General features: G+C 36.8%; 1 protein-coding gene across 17 annotated transcripts in view; it reads right to left on the bottom strand.

Annotated features, from left to right (window-relative positions):
- Positions 1–261: 261 nt before the first annotated feature.
- Positions 262–15,573, bottom strand: part of LOC124954054 (serine/threonine-protein kinase mig-15) — a 37,065-nt gene continuing 21,753 nt past the window's right edge. For 16 of the 17 annotated variants that reach the window (XM_047506333.1, XM_047506339.1, XM_047506341.1 and 13 more), the window contains 6 exons: positions 13,074–13,229; positions 8,604–8,817; positions 8,269–8,489; positions 7,816–8,133; positions 7,423–7,722; positions 262–7,337 (listed from right to left, as the gene is read on the bottom strand). In XM_047506333.1, coding sequence (XP_047362289.1) covers positions 7,254–7,337; positions 7,423–7,722; positions 7,816–8,133; positions 8,269–8,489; positions 8,604–8,817; positions 13,074–13,229 — 1,293 coding nt within the window. In that variant the 3' untranslated portion in view covers positions 262–7,253. The remainder of the gene's footprint in view (positions 7,338–7,422; positions 7,723–7,815; positions 8,134–8,268; positions 8,490–8,603; positions 8,818–13,073; positions 13,230–15,573) is intronic. The other variant, XM_047506332.1, reaches the window with a different exon arrangement.

Below are 15,573 nucleotides of genomic sequence, written 5' to 3'. Positions count from 1 at the left end.
TACCGTACTTTCAGCAATTATTACAATTCGCCAAAGTTCTCCGAGGCTTTCACGTTTAGTTGAGAATTAAACCTAATTACCTTTCGTCCTTTTATGATTCTTGAATCATTAAGATATATCTTGCGTGTCCTTTCCTATTTGAATGAAATTTAAATAACTTGTAACGTGAAATAAAATATGCTAACAAAGTATGCAAGTGCGTGCGAGAACGTAAGCGAATCGGGGAGCAAGTTGTAAATTCCATAAAGTATTCCGTAGTGGTATTGATATAAAAAATTTTATTATTTCCTTCGTAGAACTACGTAAGTACTCGCCTTACGGTTCTTATTTATTGCCATACATGAATCATAATTTACTATAAAATCGAGTCATACCATATTCGACTCGAACTCTGTGAGCTTTCATAAGATAGTCGAAATCAAACAGTAACATATGTATATTAAACGTGCGAAACACATGCATATGCGATACGCGTAATGCACTTACCATAGGAAGTAGATTGAGTAGACTCTTTCTCTCCTTCTCTCTCTCTCTCTCTCTCTCTCGCTCTCTCTCTCTCTCTCACTCTCTCCCTACCCATCCATCTATCTACCTCTATCTCTACCTCTATCTCAACTCTTCTTTGATTTTGCATACTCTGCTCGTCTTTGGATACATTTAAACGTCGACGTGGAGTTAATCGACACGCTGCATCGCTTCTGCGCCATTAGCCTACAAATATCAATTTTCTCATTATCAGAGAGAGAACCTTATTTCTTCTACCTCTTCCAATATAAAAATGATAAGAGAACAGAGTATACGAGATACAAATTTTCCACATCCATTAGGAGAGTACGGATAAAAAAATATTTCTCAGCTGTCCACGTCAGTCAAGATCAAGTCGCAAAAAGGCAACACAGTCATTTTTAATCCTCACAAGATTTAAGGTTAATCCCAAACGGTCGAACGAGCGAACGTGCCGACTTTTCACGTCAACTTACTAATCCGTATTAAACCATCGGTGGGAATCGGTCACTGCGGACGCTTTGAGCCGCCACGAGAAAGTTTCTACGGGTTCGCTATCGCGTGCGGTTTGTTAATGGAAACGTTCCAGAATTGGTGAAGTTTTGCGATTTTGTTTCGTTTCGACGTCGTCTCCCCTTCTATCTCCATACGTCCTTTTTTGTGCCGTTCGTCTCGCGAAATTACACACGACCGTCCGATAAAAAATTCCTCCTCAAAGAGTAAACGCTTATCGTATCTTCGATCTTAATTTTCAATGAAAACAATTCTACATTTTCAATCCATTCAACGATCATTAATAATACGTATTATTAACAACAATAACACTACAAAAAATGGTAATTTCTTTTAATCCATTACCTGTGCCGACTCATGAGTTGAAAGCACAATTAATTATCATTGAAATCAAGAGAGACACGCGAGCGTCTATCGTATTACCGTTTGTTCACTTTACAATAACCCAAAACTTTGTTAAAGAACAAACAGGCCGCAGTAATGGCACGTTATTTTCACGTGTCTTTCAGCGATAAACAAAAAAAGTTAAATTATTTCAAGGATTATTTTCATCGATGAACGAACACACTTGTTCTTGCTCTCGTAAACAAATCTTATTGATGGCAAATGCCTAGGAAAGAGATGAAAATATTATGAAAGGGTTCGTATAAGATAGAAAGAAAAAGAAATGTCCTTGATTTCGTGAAAACTTGTAAGTATCTCGTAAAGTTCTCGGAAGTGAGACGTGGTGATCAGCGGCCGTTCATCCTTGATCAACCGATTGAGATCGTGGATTTTGTTGCGACTAAAGCGATTTCCTGCTTCTCGATATACCTCTTGGCCAAACGGATAGTTTCGTAACGTCGTGGTACATACTATGTGTGTGAATGCGGAAATTGGTAAGCCATTAAGCCGGACCAAGCTCGAAAAGCCACCCAGATTCGATCAAGCAGGAACCGTAAACGAAGGAGCTACTACTCTCGGCAAATTTTCACACGAGATTCAGTATATCATCGAAATATATCTTAAATTTATCCCATAAACACCAAATTTCTATCAAATCTTGTACTTCGTATCTTTAACAAATTGTCAAATATTCAATCAATTTCCTTTGATTGACTCCTTCACGAATGATTATAATTAAAACCAATGGTCTTAAACGCAAAACGCGATAACGAATAAATTCATAATATATTATGGATAGTTATATCGTTATTATTTATAATTCTACCTAATATATTCTGTAATTCAATTAGTACGAATAGCAACAGGCAATGTGCGAACCGCATTACCTTTTCAATATATATTTCGATGATTCGATGCTTCTACAAATATTACGGACGATGAAAATAATCCTTATAGAGATACTAGTTCGGCAAATAATTGGACCGCACGTAATTAGACCGCACGCATAAGTGATTTGTACGTGCTAACAATCTGGCTGAAATTAAACGGTATTCAGGATGCCGCATTGATATGTACATCTGAACGAAGGATAATATGGAAATGGCGAATAAAGTGTATCGGCTGTTTATATCGCGGGAACAAATTTATAACGAGCTTCTTTTCTTTCAAAAGTAACGAAAGCGTGAGTTTAAGCGGCTCTTGACAAAAAGAGAAAACTCGTTATCGATAAATACTCCATTATCGAAAGATCGTCATTTTTATTCGTCGGATTTTAACGCCTTGGGCTGGGTGAACGAAGAAATTAAATATCTCGCCGATTACGAATTGTCCGTATATTTGACCTTAGCAGCGTAATCATAATATAATCATCGTAATCATAATATACCGCATTTAATGATGATTCGTGATAACCATAAGAATGGGAATAATAATAATAATAATCGTAATAATAATAATAATCGTAATAATAATAATAAGAATAATAATAATAATCGTAATAATAATAATAATAATAATAAGAATAATAATAATAATAATAATAATAATAATAATAATAATAATAACAATAGTAATAATAATAATAGTAATAATAATGTAATCAATAAATTGCGGTAATAATTATTATTATAATATAAAAAACATCACTACCATTCTTTGGGAGACAATATATAAGAAAATGGGTAAAAAGGAAGCGAATAGGATAAAAAAAAATGGAGTAAGTCGAGAGAATAGAAGGGAGGGAAAAGTGTGGTCAAAGTTAGAGGGGTAAAGGGAAGGTACGGAGATAGAGGAAAGTTTTCGTATAAAATTAGTTCGCGTGGGACTGATTAAGATAATTAATAATATTATTATTATAATATTATTAGAATTCCTGTTAACCGTAAATAACCGTACACAATCGTGCAGCATTCGCCAAAAAATCACTATCACTCATTAATTTTCTCTTTCTCTCGTTCTCTTTCTCTCTCTCTTTCGCTCTCTCTCTCTCTCTCTCTCTCTCTCTCTCTCTCTCTCTCTCGTTCTCTCTCTCTCTCTCTTTTTCGTTCTCTCTCTCTCTCTCTTTTTCGTTCTCTCTCTCTCTCTCTCTCGTTCTCTCTTTACGAGCGATAAAAAGCTTCCATCCGTTTTAAAAAGCAGTCTTTCGTTGCACTAACCAGAGCTCCTCCCCCTCCTGCCCCTCCTTCCTTAAGGAACCAACAAACGACGAGCGGTCTCGAACGTAATTCGATCGAGATACCAAAAGTAAAGAAAAATGAAAAAAGAAAAAAGAAATTGATGATAAAGAGCTTATAGAAACGTAAGATGTGATAAGCCGTATGAATCATATCATCGATAATACGAAAAAGTAACATCACCGTATTACCTATCACATTTCGCCAGGACTACGTGTATCTTAGACATAAAACTAATAATATGCATTTTTTTCAAGCGATATATATATCGATAAATAAATGCTTTCGCGATCACTGTAACAAAAATAGAAAATAAAAAATGTTAAATTCGTTCCATGGAAAGAAATAAAGAGAAAAGTAAAAAGGTAGTAACAAAAATACTAATGATTCTTCAATTATCGCTATTTTGCAAATCTCTTTAAAGTTTTATATCCGCTTAATAATAAATGAAAAATGAATTCACATATGAGATTTTGCGTAGGCATGTGCACGGCAAGTGCATTTCACAAGAAAATTATATAATTTAAAAAGCCGAAATGCTGGAGCATTACTTAACGTAAATCCTGGAGTCCGCCTGTAACCCAGTCCGGTGCATTTGAATCATCGGATTTTCCAGGAAAAGCCGATTTTACGACTGCACAAATAATCTCGTCAAAAGATGCCGCGAATCTCTGTCAAACAGTTTTTACCAAGCTTTAAGCTCACTACTTCACTGACGCGTTGACTGAAAGAGTTTTACGCGCGTTACACATCTGACGTCACGTTTAATCTCCGCCTGCTCGTAATAGAAAAAAAGATATTTTCATAAATGCTCACACGCATATACATACATATGTATATGTACCTATGTATATAAGTGTGTGTATTTATGTTTTCTATTTTTTCCTTCCTCTCTTTTCCAACTCAAATTTTTCTCTAACCGTACGTGTTAGTTTTAAATATAAAAAAAAAAAAAAAAAGAAAAGAAAAAAAAAGAAAAACAAAAACAAAAAAGGAAAAAAAAAAAAATCAAAGAAAGATAAAAAACAAGAAAGAAGTGCGAGTACATGCTTGAGATACGTATATTTTCTTTCTTTCTTTCTTTCTTATAGAAAATTCCATGGAACGAATATTTGTCGATTAACAACAAAGTATTGCAATTAGGATACGATCCATTGTGTGGTAGCAGTAACTCTCGTTAACATCGAATCTTTCTCGTTAAACTAGCAAAGTTTTCTCTCTCTCTCTCTCTCTCTCCCTCCCTCTCTCTTTCTCTCTCTCTCTCTCTCTCTCTCTCTCTCTCTCTCTTTCATTCCATCTTCGTTCCTCCGGTAAGACCGTAAGTCCGTTATAGTCGATCTTGGGGATAATCCGACGTCAATGAGAGCAATATTATAAGGTTTAATCTTCAAAGTTTCCCACCGAGTCGCCGAGTATCTTGGAGATTATGAGATTAGCCCTCGATAACGCTTCGAAACAAGGTCTCGATTCGCGTATTGGTCAACGAACGAGGAGAAAAAAGGGGAGGTTCGTCCGTAACTCGAAAGTGCGTGTCGTCTCGCTAAGTTAGAAATTTCTTAGAAAAGCTAAAGGCGCTTCGCAACAACCGACCGCCTCTCGACGATCTCGCATCGACCGTCGTAAAAATTGTGAACGCTAAAGCAGAGCTCACGACGAGAACAATTTTTTGATCATCTTGATTAGATTCCGTAGATATTCGGCGATGCGAGAGAAACGTAAAAGAAGGTCTCGAACGGTCAAAGTATCATCTCGAAAGGAAAGGAAAACGTAGCTATCCGCATCTCCTACGTCCTCGAGACCTCTAATAGAATTAACCTATTATTTGTAAAAATGCGATTCGTTCGATATACCCACGCGCGGTCATCACTTACAACCATATATAATCATCAATCGTTATCATCGTCATCGCTGATAAATCTTCGTCAAAATCGTCATTGTCACTATCGTCTTAATATCTTTCACCTCTTGGTACTTTACTTTTTTTTTTTTTTTGCCTTTTCGTCGTCGTTGTCTTCGTTCGTCGTCATTGTCGTTTGTCGTCTTGATCGAGCGCCCACAAAATCCTCGGCTTCTATAACTATACAATTAATAACATTAGTAATTATCTCACTTAAGTCTAACTTTATTATGTTATATCATGCAGTAACTCATCTTCACCGTTCACCTCGGTGTCGCCGGTGAAAACTTCGATTCATCCTTTTACACAATCTCTCTCTCTCACACACACACACACACACACACACACACACTTATCTCGCACACGCTCGCGTGAAAGCAGTCGATAAATTTTTTGTTACAACGCACACTGGAATACGATGGATGACGATCGTAATCCGTAGACGCGCATTATAGATCGCGCTTCCACGCGTCCATATATCTAAACGACTGCCTTCGACAATATAAACGCGAAACGTCACTTCGCTCTGTGCTTGATAGAAAAATTTGCCACTGTTAGTAAAAACATATTGAGAAGGGAGGGGAGGAAAGACCAACGTCTTCTTACTCGTACAAGATCAAAAACACTCACCACGTCGTTAAGAGTTCTTAGCGCTTAATAAACAATTTTACGATTAGCGATTTATCGTCGCTTGACTGATAACTCGTTCACGATCGTCGCACGATCTCGTTCGTATATTCATTTTCGTGAGCGTTCGCGCATTTATCGAAAGTAAGTTCGTCCCGTTTTCGCAATAATGATCTATCTAAATATCGTCCTCGCAAGTATCTATAATCGATCTCGGTTACTACCGAGAGACGAACGCTTGCATCAATTTTCCAAAGGAGAATTAACGTTCGGTACGACGAGGAAAAGAAGGGACGACGATTCGACAGCGATTTATCAGCGAGCGACAAAGTACAAAGTTCATCCAGGCGCGCGCGCTCGTTCATTTATTACTTTTTTTTCTCTCTCTCTTTTTTTCTATTCTCTTTTTCTTTTCCTTTTGTTCTCTTTTCTTTTTTTTTCATTTGCCTCGTTTCCCATTTAATCTTCGTCGGAATGGAAAATCGCGGAGGGTTGGGGGAGAAAAAAGACCATCCCGGGGGAGAGGATCGATCGCGTTAAGGTGTACCGCGCGGTCCGCAGGGCGGGCAAACGAGAAAGCACAGGAACCTTTTGACGAGAAGATTCACAAAAGTTAAAGTCCCCGAGGTGCTTCGTAACGAGAGCCGAGGATATGGTCGGTATCTTCCGTTGTAAGTTCCACTCTCTAATTCTTGTTCCTCCTCCTCCTCTTCCTCTTCCTCGTAATCATCGTAAATACGCGTCGAGAGATGACGTTGATAGTGACGTTGACGTTGACTATGATGTCGACTTTGACGCTGACTAATAATATTATTATTATTATTATTATTATTATTATTATTATTATTATTATTATTATTATTATTATTGTTATTATTATTATTATTATTATTATTATTATTATTATTATTATTATTATGGTGCTGATTATGATGATGATTATGACGATGATGATGATGACGATGATGATGATGATGATGATGATGATGCTGTCGGTATTGGTGCGCGCATATCCTCGTTTCCATGGCGCTCAGGCCTGGCAGTGAAGGGCGGTAGAGGGTGCGCGCCGATGGCGTGTAACCGGACACACGCGGTGGATTGTGTGTCAAAATCCGCGGGGGTGTTCGTGGGGCCAGACACGGCCTCATTCGGGATCACCAGTTAGCCATGCCGGGTTTGTTTAACGTCATGAAGTAAATCTGGCACGAACTTCCACCCTTCGCTGACGAGAAGAAGACCTTCGACGAACAAAATGATTTTTGTTTACATGTCGGTCCCGCTACGTAAACCAAGCGCCATATAAAATAGAATAACGATCGATACCTTATCGTTGCGTTCACAAAGGAACTTGAGCCGTTGAGCTTTCTTGTGCATAAAAACGCCATCGAGATGGCCGCTTTCGACGCTTCTAATCTCGATCGCCTTGTTGCCCCATCCCATGATTTGGCCCGTGCCGATGTAAGCGACGCTCGTAGGCATTTCGCCCCATTGAAGGACCATCGTCTTGGATACTCTGCCATAGGTATTCACGTAAACGCCCTCGTTGTCGTAGCACAATAAAAGTTGCATGCCGTTACTGTTCGGCAAGGCGACGATGCAGTGCGGACAAATCGGTCCCTGAGTCTGTAACGATCGAGGAAAATCGTAAATCAGTGTGCACGAGCTCAAAGTGCCTCTATTCGCGCGTTAAACTTTCTTATTTTCTTAAGTGCTCACGTGCTTCGGTAGATAGATATCGTAAACCGTAGCCGAATCCAAATCGACAGCGTGAAATCCATCGGCGCTTCCATAAATAACTTTCAATCTCGTTCCTTCCTCGACGGTTAGGTCAACGAGAAGCGGCCTGTGGGCTAGTTCTCCGAACGATTTGAAAGCCATGAATTTATGATAGGGCTTTGGTGCCCAAGCATAGATCTCTATCGAGTCCTTTAACGCGATGACAAGGAACTTTATTCTTTCATACTTGACTATTTTGAAATGCACTGCTCCTTGGAGATCACCGACGTTTATCCAACCATTGCGCCGCTCGACTTGCTGCACAAGTATGTCAAATACGATTGTATGTCAACTATGTCAAATCAATTCTCATAACATATATACGTCCGATATATTGCACACGTTCTATTCCGATAAATCAATAAAAACATATAGTAGACCGTCCGTACTTACATCGCTATGGCCGTCGGTACGTAAAATCTTACTCTTCAGCCAGGAGAGATAATAGACCCTCACACGATTCTTCTTACCGCTTATGGTAACCAAAATATTTTGTCCCTCGAGTACTTCCATTTGTTGAAAACGTCTCCTACTGATCAGCTGATAAACCTTCCCTTGTCCGCTCCTATCGAGCAGCATCAGCCCGTTCTCCGTACCGATCAACAGATTCACCCCTAAAAATTATTACATAAATATTATTGCATAAATTCATTCTAAAACGTGTATAAAAAGCCCGATCAAAACGAACGCGCCCTCGCTTTACCGAATTTATTCGAAACGCGACTTACCCCATAATGCGGCACATAAAATCTCGCTATTGAAACGCTTTTTGTATTTTCGTATTTCAGGCGTATCGGAGGCCAAATCGTGACTCGTAGGTGTCACGTTAACGTTTACGTGGGATTCTCTCCTCGCCGGTCCAGCACCGAATCCAAATGTCAGGAATGATCTCTGTTTCTGTTGAAGTGCAAACGGGGGTGGTGATTTAACCGCTTGTCGATACTGCAACAAATACGACTCCATGATCGAACTCGACGAACGAGCTTTATCAATGATACGTGCGCTTCGTAGTAGAATCGCAGGAAAAGAAGAGAAGGATGTTGTGATTAAAGATGAAGAAGGATCTTGCTGCCCTTCTCCCGATACAAAATCAATGACAGGCTCGATTTTAAAGAGTGAAGATTAAGAAGAAAAAAATAGATACGTAGATATCATTCCTTTACCATACGCACCACACAAAAGTTAGCCAGACAAGAAAATGCGACGAATTTTAAACTCGCAAACGAGCAGAGAACGAAGACACAAGATGGAAATGGCACTAATTTTAAAAAACCATTCCATGTGAAATAACGTCATTTATTCTTCTCGCCTGACGTTTCTAAATTTGTTTCGTGTCAAATACACATATACGTGTGTGTGTATATATATATATATATATATACACATGCGTATATATGTATATATATCATAGTTCTTGACGGACCTTCCTCGCGAGGGATGAAAAAAGATTACTAAACTTATATAGTAACCGTACTTTTAGTACTAAGTAAAATTATACTCTTTTTAATCTGTTCGAAGGGCTATAAATTTAGCAATCTTTAAATCTTTTTAGGTACGTTTATTTCTTTATGAAAACTATAACACGTAAGATACGAAACAAAATTAGAAACGTTGCTTGAAAAGAAAAAAGAAAAAATGATCTATTTCAGATGAAATGAGTTAAAAGGAAAAACTAGTCCAAACGACAGAAAGATATCGCAAAGTATTGGTCTAATAAATGTATAACATGCAATAAAATTTAATGGAGTTAGTTTTGAAATAAGTTCCTCGGGTACGAATTAATCGAGATTCTTTTCATTCTACGAACTCTACTCAAACGTCTACGTTAATGAAATTTCGCATAAACGAAAAGTAAATACAGATGTCGCTCTCGCAAGCTACATTTCTTTAACTTAAACTCAATGGTGTTATACGATGAAACGTAGGTGTTGTTGTTAATAATACAGTTGGTAAAAGTAAAACCGTATTCATGCTAAATTAGTAGAGTAAATACGATCTCGTAAATGTAATATTTAATATCCGTACACGATTTTTTACTAAGTCATAAGAAAAACAACTTGCACGATCGGGAAGAAATAGATAGATTAATAGAGAAGGAAAAAATGATAAATAGATAGATGGGCAGATAGATAGATAGATAGATAGATAATAGATAGATAGATAGAGAGAGAGAGAGAGAGAGAGAGAGAGAGAGAGAGAGAGAGAGAGAGAGAGAGAGAGAGAGAGAGAGCGAGAAGGATGTGAAAAACCAAAGAACAACGTGTCCGTGTTTCGCGACGTGTGTTAACGATTATTTCACATTGCGTGACACCAGGAAAAGAGCCCAGAAACCAAAAGGAGGGTGGTAGAACGTACGTATTGCTTTACGAAAAATCGTCATTCCTTTGCGCAGTGCACAGTGCAGAAACCGAGAATGCGTGTATACGCGTACATACGTATTTTTATACGTACGTACGTACAGCGCGTAAACGCATATACGTACATAAACTCTATATGCATATACACTATATACACGACAATCATTATGTTCGCGTATCGTATGTTCTGTTCAGAGTATACGAAAATGAGAATTCTCGTGAGAGAAGAGAAAGAAGCGACATTGAATCGTAGATGGACGAATAAATACTTACATTGCAATTAGTATTGGGAATGGGATGGTCAGTAGAGGGCCCTGCCCTTCGGGTTAGAGCTCCCGCGTGTCCCACAACACACAACATAATCCTGAATTAGTCACGCTGACAAACGTGAAATATCCGCTTACGCGGACACTCGCGGTAAGAAGAGACGTGTCATTCGCGTAATTTCGATTAATATTAATAATCAATTATAACGATTAATCATTTTTCACTACTTATAGATCCATTCTTGTTTTATAACCTAAAGATCGCTATAATTCGATCAATCTCAATCGCTCAGAATTTTACTTTTATATCCGAATGAACCAATTGTCTAATCAAATATGTACATTTATCAATCCTTAATGATAGAAAAAGATTTTTTCATTAGAGCGAAGAATACTCTTCGAATCTTATTATCAAAAATATTCATCTCATGATTATAATTACAACAAAGATAATTTTTGTTTGCTGCTTGGTATATTTTCAACTTGTAATAAAATGTTTTGCGCTCACGTCTCTACTTACACGCGGGTTTATCGACATTGAAAAAAAAAAAGAAAGAAAAAAGAAAACAGTGATATCTAGGGTGACTCCCTAATTTCTCTACGCAAATTCGAATCAACTCTAATTATCTTTGTCATCCTTAAAAGTATCGTCGTGCTTAACAGAAAACAGGAAGATATATTCGCTAATGAAGAGACTCGTATCGTCGCGTGAACAAAGAAAGAAAAATCGAAAAGTCGAGCATTGTTCGGAACAATATACAATAAGAGGAATTATTATTGAAACATATCAACGGCCGAATGTTTACGGAAAAAAAAAAAAAAAAAAAAAAAAAAAAAGAAAGAAAGAAAACAGAGGATATACAAATTGCTATGAAAGTTAGAAAGTGCAAAAAAGTCGATGCATCGTTTCTGTTTTCTGATGTGCGTTTACGATCTCGGGAATAAGATAAAGGGTAAAAAAGTACGTAGTAGTAAGTGGAAGAAAATGTCTAACTCGACTTCTAAACTACTATCTAAGATCGCACATTATTATTTGTCGACGAGCTTGCTTCGTCGACAATCTCGATCGATCGATCGATTAACTTCTCATCCTTCCCCTGCCGTCACGGCCCGCGTACCACCCTGACGTACCTCCTCACTAAATCACGTAGCTGCTTTCTGATGTCGCCTTGCGTTTGCTATTTGAACAATCCCATTTCTCTCGGACTATCGAATGACACCAATCTACGTATCTTTATACAGTTTACACTAATCGTTTATCGTGCCAATTATCTTGTTCTTGCGTAATTTCTTCTGCTTTTGATTTAATTTCATATATTTTTTACTTTTTTTTTTTTTTTTTGTTTTTTTTTATTTTAGGACAAACAAGTACTGAAATATATTACGAGGTACTACGATCGTTCAAACAATCCAAATTTTGCTCTAACTGCGTGCCGACGATTCAATCATCATATAGAGAAAATTTCATAGCGAAAACGGCTTAACGAAATGCACCCAATAGACTATTCACTAATGCATTCGCAAGGTACCGACATTAAGCATAAGCCACCTCCACGTGTATTCGTTCAACTTTTCACCGGTATATGCCTTGCATTTCTTTTACAATCATTCTTCATTCCAAATAATAAGGATTTTGTCAACGTAGACAAAATATATCGTTCGAAATACTTGGTATATATTTTGTCAAGTTGGCGACCACACGTGGCACTACACGCTTAAAATATTTACTGTGATTAGCTGCGTTTAGAAAAATTCATTGGGAAAAGTCTTGAAAACTTCCTAACACAAAACTCGATAAAGAAAAATATGAAAAGTAATTGATTGTATTATATGTACTTGATAAAAGTACATATACAATTTCGATGAACAAACGCAGCCAATGACTATCGCGAAGATCTACGCCACGACGCTCACAAAACTTACGACACAACAGATCGACAAAAGAATAATATTCAAATAATTGTGCATGTAGTAGTAGTAGTAATAATAATAGTAATAATAATAGTAATAATAATAATAATAATAATAATAATAATAATAATAATAATAATAATAATAATAATAACAATAATAATAATAATAATAATAATAATAATAATAGTAATAATAATAATAATAACAATAATAATAATAATAATAATAATAATAATAATAATAATAATAATAATAATAATAATAATAATAATAATGATAATGATAACGCATACGCTTATACTTTGATCACGATCTCCTTCGACATATCATCTCAAGAAATTCTGCAAAACTGTTTTCCGACTTAACGTAGACTTGGACTTAGCAGCAGTAAGCGCGATTAGAATTGCGTGTCGTCATTGTGTGACGCAGAAATCACAGGATTGATTTCTTCAATTTTGTTAAGCGTGTGCGAATGTGCTCTTATAGAAATATATGTATATACAATGTAATGTTTATGACTGTATACACATATATACATGTAGTATATATAAGCGACGGTACGTATGTATATATAATATATAGTACTATGATATATAATATATACACATGAAAGAGAAAATGTGAAAAGAAACATAAAAAAGCAAAGACAAGTGTATCTGACCTCCTCGCTTGTCGACTTGTCCTGACGTTGACCCGGCGATGAAGTCAAAAGGTCCGGTAAAACCGAGCTTGGCCTTGAACCAGGCGACGAGTCTGACCTTTGAAATTCACCGCCACCACCTCCGCCTCCCCTTGGTCGATCACCACCTTCTCGATTCTGCAAAAGGAACGAATTTTTTAGTTCAAGCTTTATAAGGTGTATTAAACGAAAAAAAAAAGAAATAGAAAAAATAGAAAAAAAAAAAAAAAAAAAAAAAAAAAAAAAGAAAAAGGAAAAGAATAAAGGGCGAGATAGTAATCGATAGATCGTCCGTGGATCAGTTCTTGAATCGGAAATCTTTCGTTTCATTGACAGAATTAAATTCGCAATGATTCAATAACCGATTCCACGAGACGATTAAGAAATTGGAAAAACAGATTATGCAGAAGGAAATGAATTTGGAACTGGAAAAAATACATTGTTGAATCATCGAAAAAGTTTAAAGGGAATACAATCTGTACGAAAATGAGGATATTTCGAAAGTGCAGGAAACGCTTGGAAGACTATGCAAAATAGCATGATAGAGTCAGGCAATAATGAAGAAAGAGCAAAAAAAACAACAAATAAATAAGTAGAATATAACATTATGCGAAGATCGTGAACAAAGCGAATGATGATGATGACCATGATGATGATGATGATGATGATGATGATGATGATGATGATGATGATGATGATGATGATGATGATGATAATGATGATGATGATGATGATCATGATGATGATGATGATGACGACGATGAAACTAAAGTGCGAAATGAAAGAACGTAAATGCTCGTTCGTTTATTTTTCTTTTCTTGTTTTTTTACCCCGTCTTGTAAAAAAATCTAATAAATAAAAGAAAGATCTTGGGAAGAAATTAAAAATATTAGTATCACAATTTCATAAATTATAGACTTATAGTCGAGCTAAATACATGCAATCGATATTTAAATATCGTCCGATTGTTTATTATTATTTCTTTTTTTATTTGCAAGTTATCTAAAATTATATAGCCCGTAACGTATAAAGCTTCTTAATAACGCAACAGTGATCAAAAGCAAATCGTACGAAAGGGTCATAATATTGTGGCGAGCTACATTAACTCGCGACAATATATTAATTATAACATAAAACTAACCTACATAATAATTATATTTAAGAATCATCCTGTGGATCTATCCCAAATAAATCTATGCACACGTATATTTAAGAGTTAATTCGCAATCGAAACCATAAAGATAATCTATCGTAAAGATTATACAATATAATTCCGAAGCTCAAAAATATCTTGAATTAATTACAACAAAGAATACACAAAGTTAAACAGAAATTCCGAAAATAGGGACCCTCTTGAAAATTTAACACGAAACATAAATACCACATTGCTACTTACGTATTATATTCGTATTAGTGTATCTATTAATAACAAAACATTTCCTGTGACCGATAATCGACGCTTTGATTAGAATGATCAAAACGCGTCTGGTGTTTCACTGAAACTTGTGCAAAATTTTCTAATACGTTCTCCCGACCAAAAACTACGATATTCTAAGAAAAACATTGTTACAATCGTAAACCTACGTGTACTAAAAATACGAACTTAAGATCGTGCATTCTTCCGTTCTTTCACAAAGATCAATTGAATCATCGCTGGCGATAAACGTCAAAAACAAACAATTATTATCGACTAAAGTTGTCAACACGCGCCATGCTAGAACAGCACATAGACGAAGTTTAAAAAAAAAAAAAGAACAAGCGTACTTTGCGCATGCCGAGGAACAAAAAAAGAAAAAAAAAAAAAGAAAAAAAGGGACGAGGCAGCAGCAGCGACCCGTCAAGGATCACACATTCGGAGGCACAAAAATCATCTATCGTTACAAGCGTCATGCAACATATGGTGGAGCACGATCATCACAAATTATAGCCTCGTACGTCGTTCAGAAATCGATCCATCATCGATCATGTCACGTTCCCCATCTCTCTCTCTCTCTCTCTCTCTCTCTCTCTCTCTCTCTCTCTCTCTCTCTCTCTCTCTCTCTCTCTCTCTCTCCCTCTCCCTCTCTCTCCCTCTTTCTGTTTTTCCCTTTTTTTATTTCCCCAATTATTGTCCTTCTTTTGATCCTGATCTCAGTCGATTTCCTCTTCTTCTTAAAAGTTCCTTACTTTGTATCTTTCTTTCATTCCCTCCCTTTTTCTCTCCCCCTCCGTTACTCTCATCTCGCAGATTTTTCACTTTCCATGTATCTCTCATCCACGACCATGCACTTTTCAAGGCAGATGGTTTTTAAAATTTGTTAGCACAAAACACACGCAAACACTTCAGAATCGCTGACGGATATGGCTTTCTCTCCCTCCCTCTCTCTCTCCCTCTCTCTCTCTCTCTCTCTCTCTCTCTCTCTCTTTCCCTTTTTTTCTCTGTTTCGGGGGAGGGAGGAGGAGAAGGAGGAGGAAGAAGATACATAGGATCGTCGTTCTTCTG

The sequence above is a fragment of the Vespa velutina genome, chromosome 14 (genome assembly GCF_912470025.1).
Source record: "Vespa velutina chromosome 14, iVesVel2.1, whole genome shotgun sequence".
NCBI lineage: Eukaryota > Metazoa > Arthropoda > Insecta > Hymenoptera > Vespidae > Vespa > Vespa velutina.
This window is presented reverse-complemented; position numbering and strand designations above follow the sequence as displayed.